The sequence below is a fragment of the Carassius auratus genome, unplaced genomic scaffold, assembly GCF_003368295.1.
Source record: "Carassius auratus strain Wakin unplaced genomic scaffold, ASM336829v1 scaf_tig00000254, whole genome shotgun sequence".
In the NCBI taxonomy this organism is placed as follows: domain Eukaryota; kingdom Metazoa; phylum Chordata; class Actinopteri; order Cypriniformes; family Cyprinidae; genus Carassius; species Carassius auratus.
In genome coordinates, this window is record NW_020523286.1 from 770,745 (window position 1) to 785,865 (window position 15,121).

Genomic DNA, 15,121 nt, shown 5'->3' on the forward strand with positions numbered 1-15,121 from the left:
AATGTATACCCATGTATGGGATATGTGCTTGCTCACTGTGTTTGAAACATAAACCAAAGTATGTAGATACAAGTTATGACTGTGGTATATTGTCCACTAGAGGGAAGTGTGCCTCTTTAAAAAAAAATCTTAAAATGGGTTTATTTTTGTAAAGCAATGGTTTACCCAAAGCCCAATTAAGTGACTATTTCTGTGGAAGAAATGTATGAGGTCTAGGTTTGTCAAATTCCAAAATGACAGAAAAGGTAACACAAAGGTACTGTTAAAGTTGAACATAAAACACTACATTCCAATTATTTTTGCAGTATTATTTGACATTCATTCATTGTAATTAAGTGCCGAAGAAACGATCAGCACCTTATTCAAAACTTCTTGGATTCCACTGAAGAAAGTCAGTCTTAAGGGTTTAGTGACAAGCAGTGAGTAAATGACAAAATCAGCTCCAACCTTTCGTCAAAATGTTACTAGCAAGTGGAGTGACTTAACTTAGATATTTTTAAAATACCAAAAAATGGACAACTTATATTTTACATTATAAATTCATAATTTACTATTGTAATAATTACTTTAATATTTAGGCTTTTGCTATTTTATTACAGAGCAGCTGTAGTTGTTGTTTCCAACACAAATCAGTTCACATTTATCCAACCATGGTAATAAAAGAAACGCGCTCTTAAATAGTAAAACACAATAGTTTTAACTAAATACAAACTATGAAGAAGTATTATGCAAGAACCTGAAACAGCAACTTAAACACCCAGGCGGGATGTGTTAAAATGAAAAAAGCACTCACTGGAAAAGGCTCAGCACCCTCCTGAATCACGAATCCCTCGATGACATGCGTGAGGATCTGGGGCTTCACTACCGCCTGTGGCGGCGGTTTACTCTCGGCATTCTGCGGAGCGCTGCCGGTCACCGTGGGCGCATTGTTGCCGCTGCCCGAGGTCATGGCTGGAGGTGAGCCCACACCTGCCTTCACATTCACTCCGCCTGCTCAACACAAGTACAACAGCATCCATTAGAAACACTGTAATACTGACGGCAAGTCCAATCCATATCCGCGAATCGGTTCTTTAGAACAACTTGTTTTAAAGATCCGGTTCTGTGGCAGTGTTACGTAATTGCGTATTTACGTCATCATAAGCCCCGTTACTACTTGCCATGGTATTTTAACACCGTTTCAAAAGTAATTTGTGGGTATATAACGTTACCGCTGTTTAATTTAATACGTTCTTTTAAGTATTAATAAATATTTTAGTGATTTCGAGTCTAATTTAAGTTTGTTGTTGCAATGTGTCGCTTCGAAACTAAAGATTTGCATCTTAAAACAGTTAAGTTAATTTTAATTGCTTTACTAATGCATAACTAAGCTTTTTCAAAGTATTTTTTAAATAAAACTTACCCCATTTTCGCTTGTGTTTATAAACGTTTCATAGAAATAGCGAAATGGACATTTACAGTATGCTTTCCTTTATTCGTTGTTGGTTATTAGAGAACCGTGCTCACAAATCGTTCAGAACACTTTAAAGAACCGGTTCTATGGATTCATCGAAAAGACCCGACTAAAAAGAACAGTTCACTCACGCTACTCCATGACAATCTCATAGGTCACCCAGTGATTTTATGAAATATGTGTACGGTTGGAGTTAATGCACACTGTTATATGTTAATGATACAATTATAAACTTAACTACTCTGGCATACAGCTGTGTTATACATGCATGTGAATAAAACATATCCAAGCTACCTGCTGTGATCTGCAATGTCTGCACACATCAAACTGATTTATGATGAGCTACATGCCTATTACTGCTACCATCTAAAAAAGATCTAGATTAAAACCAGAAGTATTTTTCAGCACTACCCGTTTTGAAAAACAGTAACGTTACGCTACGCTCGTACTGTAGCAGCACTATTCCCATGCTTCCTCGAGACGGCTCAAAACACTCACACTCGCATGCAAACAACAACTCGGCATCTGAAAGACCAGTTGCACCCCTGCGCCTCAGAACAAGTAACGTTACAGAGGAACTTTGTAACTTTATATCGAACATTTGGCAGGGTTTCACACTGCAGTCATACGCTCACGCACAGGCGTCCTTGCGATTGTCAACAGCACACGCCTTTGTTCCGCTCACGCACTCTTTACTTACACTTTAAAGCGCCAGAAGAGGAAAACACTAAAGTGAATCTAGCATTCCAACGCTTCCAAATACACTTCCATAATCCACTGGTGTTATACACAAAGCAGTACAACAAATGATCCGATCCAAACTTTTTTGTGAGCGTGGATTTGTTTGTTCTAACCGATTCCTTCTCTAATCCTCTTTGTATGGGGGAACTGAATAGGAAACATCGCGCAGCTGCGATTGGTCCCACGCGCTTGGAATTCTGTCCAATAGCAGGTAGTGTTTAGCACAGAGCCGTTCCGCGATTGGTTGAAACTCGCGAGCCGCTCCACGACAGGGGCGCACGTAGGCAGAGAAAGTACTCCATTGCTAATTTTGGAATAGTACACTACTCACTTACACTATTTTTTCATAAAAAATAAAAGCGCCATTAGCATCATGGAATGCCAGATTGCAGTACGTTCGACTTTACATTATCATTTATAGTGTTTCTGATTCTGATTCAGATGAATGAACAGTAAGAATTATCTAAATTTAAATAATATGTTTCTTGAGACTACTTTATTAGATTGTCAAAGTTGAATTTTTTATGTAAAATAAGATTGAAAATTGAAAACAATAAAAAAAAATTCTGAGTCATACAATTATTGAGGTAATTTGAAGTGTAGCATAATACTTGAAACATTTCTTATATTAGGCAATATATATAGTATAGTGATGCTAGTAACCCAACAATATAGCCAGCTCCAGATCAAATTTTGCATGTATTTAATAGTTAGTTTATTCATGTAGGGCCCTAAACCTATGCCAATTCTTTGTACCAGTGGAACAGAGCACATTAGCAGTTTTGAACAACTGATCCGTGTAAATGAATCCACATGAAAACATTAGTTTGCCTTCATAATCTTTGGTCGAAATCTGAAAATGTAACCACTGCTCTAAAACCGTCTGTCTGCTTTGAGCTAGAGACTGCACTAAAATCAAGCCCCGTCCTCTATTCTTCTCTCATGCAATATTCAGTTTCACTGGGAAATACGTCACAATACAGAAGTCAGTCACAGCTTCTGTTTCAAATAGACTTAAGAGAGAATTTCACTATTTTATGAATGCAAAACTTGCTTATGATTGCAGACTGTTGTTTATAGTATAAATATGCAGTAAAACTACCCCTTGTGAATTAAACATCAGAAAATAACATTTTATACAATTCTCTGAGTAACGAATTAATATACACTATTGTTGATGTCCAATACATCAACTGAAAAACAATATATATATTTAAAAAAAAAAACTTTTTTAGGTCTTGTTGCAAAATATGTCCTATTTAGAGCAGACACATCTATTTTCAATAAGAGGTGGTCTTGGGTTCTTCAGGGACAAAGGAAGACCCAGGGTAACCCAGGGTGCATGCATAGTGAGTCTATCGCTTGTAAGATATACAACACCACTCATGTGCCACACTCAGCAGCTGGGAGTCGAACACAATGGAGTCTAAGTATCGTAAGCAAAACCCAGGCTTGTCTCGCACTACAATGTCAAAGTCTGGAGCTGCTTTTATGTCTGCTTTTAAAAGAGAAGTTATCTCGCTCAGTGATCAGTTCTAGGAGATATGTATATTAGCATTGAAAGACCCAATTAAAGTATACGCTTTCTAATCCCACACATGGAAAACCACTAAATGTGTTTGATATAAAACAAAAGACACGTTAAAACTTTTATGAATGCACCATGATCCATATCCAGTGAAATTATCTGAAGCCAGCATGATACAATTAAAAACCTGACATGATTTATGATTCAAGTGCCTCAAGCCATTTCTGTTCATAAAAGAGCAGTTTATCATCATTCATAATTTAACGTCTGAGGTTAGACCTCTGACACACCTGCCAGACAGCTAGAGTGTGTCCACCTTTATTCTCAGATCCAACCCAGAACAACGGAGCTCAGACTCTCACCCCTAATTATAGCAAAAAGCTGTCACACTCTCGCAAGTGCAGTGACCAGACAATAGACACTGGGGGGGTGACAGATCTACTCTTCCGCTTGAGGGGAGAGCTTGCGTCGTTGGCCTTTGTGTTTCTGAGACTGGCAAACCTACAGATGGTGGTGACGTAGTAGTAAAGCACTCTGTGTCTGGCTAGGTCAAGATTGCTTCAGGAGTCTTTCCTTCTGGTTTTGCGGTCAGTAGCTGGATGGGACCAAACTTGTTTCAATATTTCATGCCTTTTTTCAGAGATTTATCATATTGTGTTTTATAGAGAGATATATTGTGAAACTGTAATTAATAGTGTTTAGGATGAAAGTATTTAATGTTGATGTGGCATTTTCAATTGAGTTTCTGTGAAACACAGTATGATAAATCAGCTACACTGAATAAAGTTGGTGTAGAAATCATTTTCACTAAGAAATTGTTGATAAATTTCACAAAAAATTACAAAGAAACATACTACTGACATTTTAAAGTAGAATAACTGAAATAGTATTTTCTTGTAAAACATACTACGACTAATCTTTGTTTTATTTACACCTTTAAAAACTCATTTTACATTGTACATTGTAGCATTTAACATCAACAGTTGGCTGTTGTGTATTATACATTTCCACTTATTCCACAGATCCATAAATTCACTTTACAATATGCAGTCTTAAGTCTAGTTTTTAAATAATTTAAACAGACTCCCCAAAACCCCCATTATCTGCACCCTAGTATTTAAAATAATTATTCAAAAGTTTAATTTTCATCTGCTGAAGCTGTTTTTATAGTGGCTTTGTATTTTTTGTATATTTGGCTAAATATTCATCAAAGTTACTGGTTATGAGCCAATATTGGCTTCTGTATATGTGTTCATCAAAACGCAGAAAATGCTTGCAGGGATTGCTTACATTAAACAAAAAGCAAGAACCCTTTATAATGAACAAACTAAATATATGGAAGTAATTGAGATGAAACATGTATTAAAATAATCAGTACCTTCTGTGTTTTCTGTCTCTTGGCTTTGTTGAAATTGTTTGACCGATTGGCATTGTTCTGTCTGGGTTGGCACTTGTGTTGGGATGGATAGCAGCTGCGGTTCGAGAGGAACAGGGGTGTCCTTATCGGACACATCCAGCTGGAACTAATTCAGAACAGGGCAAGGTTGAAATAGGAGAAAATTAGGATACATACAAATCAAGAAACGGACAAATAAATTATGTTCAGTCCACGTACTTGAGTTTGAACTGGCTGGATCTGGACATTAACTGTGGTAAGCTGTAGAGGTGCTGCTTTGCTGTGGCTCAGCATGGGAGGATGTCCATTCTGGGCAAGGGCCTGCTGACTCCCAGCAGTAGAATGGAAGATGGTAGCTTGTTGGCAGGTAACAGGCACTTTGGGCAGCAGAGGGATAGGGCACTGCTGAGGCTGAGCTGGCAGGGCAGGCTGAATGGCTACAGCTTGCACTGTGTGAGGATGAATGAGCTGTGCTTGACCTCTCTGCACTATCTGAGGCTGCTGCTGTATCACAAACTGCTGCTTGTGCTGCTGGAGCAGCTGATGGGTCTGAATCTGGGTAAATGCTGGAATAAAAACAAAGAACAATCGTATATTACACTATACACTCTTAAAAATAAAGATTCGAAAAGTTTTTTTTTTATAGTACGTAAATTAAAAATACCCCCACATAATTTGTATTTTTAAACAAATTTGCACCATTAAAGGGATAGTTCACCCAAAAATGAAAACTCTGTTATTATTTATTTACTTTCATGTCATTCTGAAGTTTGATTTCATTACAATCAATGTAATCAACATTTATGTTCAGTAGACAGTTCGCACATGCATCATTACGTTGATTACTCTCTAAAATGGTGGAAAACGGTAACTCAGGGAGAAGAATTGTTGAATAAATTATGATGTTGTCTTTGCGCACAAAAACTATTCTTATAGTTTCATAAAATTACGGTTGAACCCCTGATGTCACATGGACTATTTTACCGATGTCCTTGCTATGTTTCTGAGCCTTGATCATGGTAATATCTTTGCTGTCTTTGGAGGGTCAGAGAGGTCTCAGATTCCATCAAAAATATCTTAATTTGTGTTCCGGAGATAAACATGTTTGAAACGACAAGAAGGTGAGTACTTAATGAGAGAATTTTAAATGTTGGTTGTTGTGCATAATGAATTTCCACTCAGTAAATTCATCTAACACCACCAAATACCCAATGGGGTTCAAATTCTGCCTGAATATATATGATGTATGTTAACGTATATCACCTACAGCAATCAATTTGGAGATTGGATTTGTATATATTTATTATAAAATGATATACTTTTTTTTGGTTGATTTTATATATGAAGTTGGCCCAATATATGTCCCAATATATAACTTATATAAAAGAGTCTCCAAATATACACCTGTATGCTGTATATGAAACTTTGACATATTGTTAGAGCAACAACACCACTCAGTTGGGTTGATTAAATTTAAATGATGGATGATTTTAGTGGCAATTAACGTGCATACATAATACATTCATAAGTAAAATAATGTCTCACTGTAAGATATAAGACTATAGCACTACAGCCTTAATGTGATGCCTGTGAGATTCCAGGAGGTCTTTTTATTGTTCTAGCAGGTTTATCTTGTTGACTTGAGGTGTATGGGTTCATTTGGCTGAGTTCAGCTTTCTGATCTGGAATGTCAGCTGTAAGGTGTATGAAGCATGGCTCTATTCATCCACTCGTGAAGCACCATATGACCTCGATGAATCAGATGGCTCCAAGTAACCTTCAGCTAGACATACTCTGACAGCCTGTGCTGTGGTAGCTCAGAGGAATGTCAGCCTAATTTGTGCAGAACCTTAAATGTGCAGTGAGTCATTTTAAAATGTTGAAACTTAAGTTTCCAGTCCTGAAGAGCGTAAACAATGTGGCACTTTTAATATTGCTCTGTTTGTTGGAGCTGCCCAACACATGCTTAGCCAACTGTAGAATTTGTCTATTGTTTTGGACTGTTTGACATGAATTCACTTGGTCTTAAAATTTCTTCACTCCGTATTAAAAGATTACATTTGTGTTACTGAGTACTGCTGAGACCGATAAGTGTAATGAAATTCTCATGCCATGCTTTGCCTAAAAGAAGAACAAATGTAATAAGACAAGCGATCAAACGCGCTGGTCTTGATAACAAAATCCTCCATAAAAATAGAGAGTCTGTTCAAAGATAGTGGGAGTGTTTTTTTATCATCTATATGCTTTTGGTTTCTGCATAAATGAACACAATATCAGATGGTGTGTCATATTCACACACTCCTCTAGCAGCCTGTTAAGTTCAAAGCATTCATAGAATAGCAACAACAGATGCAGGCCTTTCTTTGAGCACTGAAGACCACATTCTGGTTTAAGTTCCACCCATGTTGATAAATAATTAACTGTTGCCCTTTCTCAGCCCAGTTTAATATGAAAAAAAAAGAAATGTCTGCGAGACTTCCTGGCCTTTGAGGAATAAGTGCTATAGAATAGCATTTCCCCGGCTTCAGAACTGAGTGCTACTTCAAACACAAGTAAAAAACCAAAAGAATTTTGTCTGCAGTGGCATATACAGCTCATTTTCACGTAAATATGCAACAAGCGTTTGATGTTTTTAAGTGTCTCGCATTTTCACTTCTTCAAGATGCCCTGTGAAAGTGAATAAAATGTAAACTTTATAAAAACTTAAATGACAAATTTCGCTGCACAGCATCGCAATTTTAAATGCTTTCTGTGAACTCGAGCCATCTCATTTATCCAATACAGATTGTTTCAAAGCAGATTCACAGTAATGTATTTACAGTATTGTTCAAAATAATAGCAGTACAATGTGACTAACCATAATAATCAAGGTTTTTAGTATATTTTTTATTGCTACGTGGCAAACAAGTTACCAGTAGGTTCAGTAGATTGTCAGAAAACAAACAAGACCCAGCATTCATGATATGCACGCTCTTAAGGCTGTGCAATTGGGCAATTCGTTGAAAGGAGTGTGTTCAAAAAAATAGCAGTGCCTACCTTTGACTGTACAAACTCAAAACTATTTTGTACAAACATTTTTTTTTTTTCTGGGATTTAGCAATCCTGTGAATCACTAAACTAATATTTAGTTGTATGACCACAGTTTTTTAAAACTGCTTGACATCTGTGTGGCATGGAGTCAACCAACTTGTGGCACCTCTCAGCTGTTATTCCACTCCATGATTCTTTAACAACATTCCACAATTCATTCACATTTCTTGGTTTTGCTTCAGAAACAGCATTTTTGATATCACCCCACAAGTTCTCAATTGGATTAAGGTCTGGAGATTGGGCTGGCCACTCCATAACATTAATTTTGTTGGTTTGGAACCAAGACTTTGCCCGTTTACTAGTGTGTTTTGGGTCATTGTCTTGTTGAAACAACCATTTCAAGGGCATGTCCTCTTCAGCATAGGGCAACATGACCTCTTCAAGTATTTTAACATATGCAAACTGATCCATGATCCCTGGTATGCGATAAATAGGCCCAACACCATAGTAGGAGAAACATGCCCATATCATGATGCTTGCACCTCCATGCTTCACTGTCTTCACTGTGTACTGTGGCTTGAATTCAGAGTTTGGGGGTCGTCTCACAAACTGCCTGTGGCCCTTGGACCCAAAAAGAACAATTTTACTCTCATCAGTCCACAAAATGTTCCTCCATTTCTCTTTAGGCCAGTTGATGTGTTCTTTGGCAAATTGTAACCTCTTCTGCACATGCCTTTTTTTTAACAGAGGGACTTTGCGGGGGATTCTTGAAAATAGATTAGCTTCACACAGACGTCTTCTAACTGTCACAGTACTTACAGGTAACTCCAGACTGTCTTTGATCATCCTGGAGGTGATCATTAGCTGAGCCTTTGCAATTCTGGTTATTCTTCTATCCATTTTGATGGTTGTCTTCCGTTTTCTTCCACGTCTCTCTGGTTTTGCTCTCCATTTTAAGGCATTGGAGATCATTTTAGCTGAACAGCCTATCATTTTTTGCACCTCTTTATAGGTTTTCCCCTCTCTAATCAACTTTTTAATCAAAGTACGCTGTTCTTCTGAACAATGTCTTGAACGACCCATTTTCCTCAGCTTTCAAATGCATGTTCAACAAGTGTTGGCTTCATCCTTAAATAGGGGCCACCTGATTCACACCTGTTTCTTCACAAAATTGATGACCTCAGTGATTGAATGCCACACTGCTATTTTTTTGAACACACCCCTTTCAACTAATTCAACTAATTGCCCAATTGCACAGCCTTAAGAGCGTGCATATCATGAATGCTGGGTCTCATTTGTTTTCTGAGAATCTACTGAACCTACTGGTAACTTGTTTGCCACGTAGCAATAAAAAAATATACGAAAAACCTTGATTATTCTGGGTAGTCACATTGTACTGCTATTATTTTGAACAATACTGTATGTATTAATTGTATTTATGTTGTTCAGTTATAAAATTAATACAATTGCAGTGGTAAAGTAGCTCTCAAAAGACAACAGTTTCATTATTTAGCTCATTTTAATTTAATAACAGTGTTTGCAAAGATTTGCAAAGTTTATTTTCGTAATTAGCTATAAAGCAACTCTACAGAAGGCAAGTATTAGTGTTTTTCAGCTCAAGTCAGTTTAGTGTTGATTCATGTCAGACTAACAAGAGTGCCGGTGTTGCAGAGTTCATCAGTTATAAAAACAAGTCTGATTCAGCTATAAAGCATCTCTACAGAAGACAACTGTAATTATTCAGCTCAGTTTAGTTTACTTGACATAGACTCTTTATTTTACTTCACACTGCCAAAGTGGCTTGATGCAACACGGTGTTATCGTCAAAGACATCAGTCTAGAGCAGGGTTCCTTACAATCATAGAATCTGTGGGTCCACAATCCCAGCCCTGATAAAAATACTTCATGGAGACCCAACACTTCAATTCTGCAGTGGTCATTCCAAGAAATGTCTGGTCTTACTTATAGGTTTCTCTCCAGTCGTGGTCCAAATTCTTTGAGTTTCATGCTCCTGGCTATATGCTTTTCATGTCTAATGAATACCTCATGAAGAAAACATGGGCAATGGGAGGGTGAGCCATTCAACACACCATTTACATTTACCAATTGGTTTCTCCATAGTCTTTTCCTCTCTAAATATAGTATTTCCACCAAGATTTCTCATAATAACAGGTCTTCTTTTAGGATCTACTAGAAATTGGTTGATGTTTAAATAGAACTGAATTCACTTATCATAATGCTATTTGTAGGTGCATGAAACTCATTTAAGCAACAGTAAAGCAAAATATGTAAAGCAAAATATTCTAATGGCTGGTACCCTTCTCATGGCTCCAGTGGTTTCTCTGGCTTTGTCTTTAGTATTTTGGTGTATATTGGTGCTTCAACCCTCTCTGTTAAGCTTTTTATTACAGGAAATGGCCAGGACCTTACCACATGCACAGAAACCCACACCCACAAATAACACATTATCCCGCTTGTGGTTTCCATTTGTATCGGACTTAGAGTGGCTCTGCTGAAGGGTATGCTTGTTCTGTTTGGCTTGCTGCTATTAATATGTCAGTGATGGATGATGTGTTATGAGAGTAATGGACAAATGCAAAAACAAGAAGTGAAATCTCTTGATGCAAGGTTTAAAAAGTATCTTTCGTATGAGCCATTTAAACGGGACATGTTTTTGGGTGCAAAAAAAAAGGATTTGAATAAATCAGAACACAGTGGTTTTCAAGATGCATTTTTTATAAGGTTAACTGGTTTTCATTTGAGATGCTTAGATCCTGTATTTTTTTTCATTAATTTCATATAAATACAGACACACACACACACACACACACACACACACAGTAGTCAACATTTGATGTGGATCAAAATCTTTCATCAAAGATTTACTAAAACCAAAACCATACCAGTTCTTGTCTAACTTTTTTTTATTTTTAACTTTTTTGATCCACTTCAGATGTTGACTACTGTATATAGTATATGTGCGTGTGTGTGTGTGTGTGTGTGTAAGCAAAAAAAAAAAAAAAGAATTTTCCAGTGGGTTTTCCTTTAAGTTTATAAATAATGCACAACGCAAAGCAATGAATGATTCAATTACAGGTAAAAAACACACTGAAAAATCCATAAGGAAATTCATATTAACAGACTTTTTGGACTTTTCTTATGGACATTTCTCTGTGTTTCATACATGCAGACCAGTAGAAAGAGTTGAAAGCCTCTAAAAGTCTTTGGTTAAAACATTATATTACAATGACATTAATAAAATTTTATACTATCAAGTATAAATCAATTATAATCAAAACATAAACTAAAATATAAAAAGATAAAAAATAGATCAAAAACATCAGCAGAATTTCATTTAAATGTAAAATTAAAAATAAAAAATCTCTAACATCAGACAGTAACTAATATGATACCAATACGTTGTGCATCCATGGGTATAATGACTCACAAATTGCTTATATTAAAAGGGTCATATGATGCAATTAAACATTTTCCTTTCTCTTTGGAGTGTTACAAGCTTTTGGTGCATAAAAAGATCTGTAAAGTTTCAAAGATTTCAAAGACTTGGCCACGCCCCCCTGAAACGGCTCCTTCTAACATGCCCCCACATCTCTTCGTCACTATGTGGAAATATTTGTATATTAATGCAAATATTATTACCACCTCTGCACACTCAAGCTGGCCGCAGCTCACTCTAGGCCTCTGGCCTTCGTTAACTAAGTTGAGTGATGCTGTTTTGTTGAGAAAACAAAACTACTATGTTTGGCCTTTCCAAAAGACGACACGACTACAAATCATGTTTATATCACGTTTATATTGTAATTAATGTTTATGTCTCACCACTCTGGCCAGACAGGGCATCACAATATGTTAAAGGGCGTAACATTTCCATCACACACTTGTGGTATTCAGCCAGGCACAAAGCGCTGGCTAGCTTATCCAGTGGACCGATGAGCTTTACAAAAATCAACGCATTTCAGAAGGCGGGGCGTAGAGGAGAAACAATAATGTAAAGTGTGTGGATAATATCGCATTTTTTGAACTTTAAACTATAGAAACATGTTTCATTACACCAAATACACAAAATAATGTTCTTTTTAGCAGCATCATATGACCCCTTTAAATACTGTTAATATCCCTAACTGAATGTCAATAATTTAGGGTTTAGTTTACAAGTGTCTCACTTTACTAGTACTTGGGGGAAATTGTGTTGTTGCTCCAAAAAGGTTGTATATCTGTCTCAGTGACAAATGGATATCCTTTCAGCTTGACTTTGGGGGGCGGGAGTGCAATCAAACACAGAATCCCACCAGCCACAAATACACACATACACACCCAGTGTGCTCCTCGAGTCCTCTACCACAGCAACCTGATACCCTGTTAAATGCTCAGGGACAGATGTCCCTCGCACTTGAGCTTTTCTTGTTGCTTTCACTCCTCAATTGAGACACTACACTTTCACTGGATCTGCATGTGAAGATAGCATCCAGACTGTGATGGCTTACCTGTGCTGATGAGAGGATGGCCCGCTACTGAGGTCACATTGGGACAAAAGTTTAGCTCCCTTGTTGTGAGGTCACTGGTTTTGTCATTTTTTCCCACAGTCTCAGAAGGCGTTTCTGCAGGACTGCTCTTTGCAGCAGCTCCCTGAGAGCTCGGCTCCGCTCCAGGACTACTGAGTCGGGCCACTGATTGGCTAGTCACAGAGAGCTGCGCTGATGCCCCGGGCCACTGTTTCACACTCAGGCTCTGTAATTGAGACTGAGAGAGGGAGGAAGCCAGCGCCCCCTGCTGGCCATGAAGAGCCAAGTTCTGCACGTGAGCGGAGAAGGACAAGAAGTGACTTTGGTGGGACATTCAAAAAACAGCACATATTGGTATAGATGCAAGTCAGGTTGGTATGTTAGGGTTACCTGTCCACTAGTGGGCTGCGTGTTGATCGACAGCGCAGAGGTCTCTGGCTGAACTGCTGTGACTGAGGCAGTTGGGGTGAAGATGAGCTGAGGGGACAAAGGAACAGCTCGTCCTAGGCTCCTTGCTACTTGCACAAGATTGGTTTGCTGTGCCTGGAAATCACACGAAAAATGGCTGCTTCATCCAACTGTATGAGTCACATTTATATAACAAAACCAGGCTATCAGATTTGACATCAGAGAGAGCGCTTGAGCCATTTCAGCTGTTACAGTGCTGAAAGGACTGCATTTCCAATTCTGGTAGATCTCAAACAGCTCATTTAATCAGTTCCTAGCCAAAAACCGTATTTGAGAAAATAGAGTTGATGTGCCAGTGAAAACATTTTCGTCAGCATCCTTATTGAAGAGCTGCAGCTGTGCCACGTTTACTATCCAAGGCCAAGATGTTGTAAGATGGTAAGTATGAATACTACACACACACTGTAAAATGAAGTCAGACGCCAATTATTTTTTCCATTTGCAAGAAAATTACTATTTATTCAAGAGGAAATCTTGGAGAAGACTGTTTAGTAGCAGTGCGTTTGACTTGGCATAATCCGGACTACAGTGAGAGCAGCCATTAGGGAGGACCAAAATAATCCAATTATATACAGGATTTGAAATGTGACCACTCCAAAATTACACATGGGGTGTATGGATTTACTTGTTATACTTTAATGCCAAATTTGCATCCAGAAGTTAGCAAAACATAACAAAACCTCCTTTTAGGGACAGTCAATCTTATAAATTGAGAAAAATACAAACTTTTTAAAGAGGGAGACTATGAAATTTCACAACATCATGATTAATGTTTGTACAGGTGAATTTGAAATAATTTCGGCACTTTTGGTTGGAGAATATGTGGCCATTTTCACTAAAAGGAAAAACTGGCAATTTGTTAATATATCAGCAGTATATATATATTTTTTACCATTAAAAAAAATCTAAATATTTTAAACAAAACAAGTTTTCTTTTGTCTTTTGAAAATATTGTTTACAGCAATAAGTATTAGCAACAATAATTATTAGTATTATTAACAGTAGCAATAATTAGTAATTTTATAGTTTTATAGATATTCACAATGTTCTCTATATAATTTAACACAATATTTTACAATATTCCTGTCAGTAGTTTCTTAATGACACAATCCTCCAGGAAATTGCATACTGGTGCAAAAATAATGAATAAAATAAAATAAAATGGGTTATGCTTTATGTGTGGTCATTTTTATAAGAAGAATGTAAAAAAAACAGTGGTAAGTCTTTATTTAGACTGCACATTTGTACATGTGGTTGGGTGTGTGTAAGAGGATTTACCATCTGAGCTCGTAAATACATGTGTGCTTGGCTGGCGGTGAGTGCGGGTGTGGAGGAGTTTCCCAGCAGCACGGCCTGATGTTGGGCGATGCAGACTGGAACAGATCTCCCGCTCTGGGCTCGACTGATCAAATGAGCTGCTGCTGGGGATGTGGCAAGGTTTATCTGTTTCAACAAGGAAAAATCTTAACAACGTATGCTTTCTTCGGAAAGCTGTGCAGTCAAAATAATAAATCACAATCTCAACCAAAACATTACAAATAATCACAATCTGCCAAACATTAAGGAAGCTGCCAGGTAAAAAAGTGGTTGACTGTAAGTAATACCCACTACCATTTTTTTTCTGTAGCTCTGGAGACTTGTTGAGAGAGACATCAATGTCAGGTTTAATTATACTTACAGTGGTTTGGGAGGCCACAGTCTGCTGGGATGTAGTGCCATTCTGACTACAGCTTTGTCTTCCTGCCACTATACTAGCCTATGGGGAATGAATGAATGCCAGAGAGAAAGAGAGAGATGGCAAAAGAAGGAAAGACACAGAGACAGGTCACAAGTCAAACCTAGCACTCATTAATCAACAACAACAGCACAGAGCAAGAGAGAAGGAAAGAGAGAGAGATAGAGAGGCAGGAAACAGATCCCTCATTCCCACAGCACAGTGTGAACACAATACATTCAGCTCTGCTTTACTCCACCAAACTTAT

The 15,121-nt window shown here is 37.6% G+C and overlaps 1 protein-coding gene across 4 annotated transcripts in view; it reads right to left on the minus strand.

Moving 5' to 3' along the window:
* The window catches only part of LOC113068884 (polyhomeotic-like protein 2), a 34,058-nt gene that overhangs the window by 2,415 nt on the left and 16,522 nt on the right, over window positions 1-15,121 (minus strand). For 2 of the 4 annotated variants that reach the window (XM_026241770.1, XM_026241771.1), the window contains exons 4-10: window positions 14,818-14,895; window positions 14,418-14,582; window positions 13,062-13,214; window positions 12,654-12,960; window positions 5,338-5,684; window positions 5,101-5,245; window positions 794-990 (exon numbers count right to left, since the gene is read on the minus strand). In XM_026241770.1, the coding sequence (XP_026097555.1) occupies window positions 794-990; window positions 5,101-5,245; window positions 5,338-5,684; window positions 12,654-12,960; window positions 13,062-13,214; window positions 14,418-14,582; window positions 14,818-14,895 (1,392 nt within the window). Of the gene's footprint in view, window positions 1-793; window positions 991-1,951; window positions 2,086-2,153; window positions 2,349-5,100; window positions 5,246-5,337; window positions 5,685-12,653; window positions 12,961-13,061; window positions 13,215-14,417; window positions 14,583-14,817; window positions 14,896-15,121 lie in introns of those variants that run through there. The other 2 variants (XM_026241774.1, XM_026241772.1) reach the window with 2 other exon arrangements.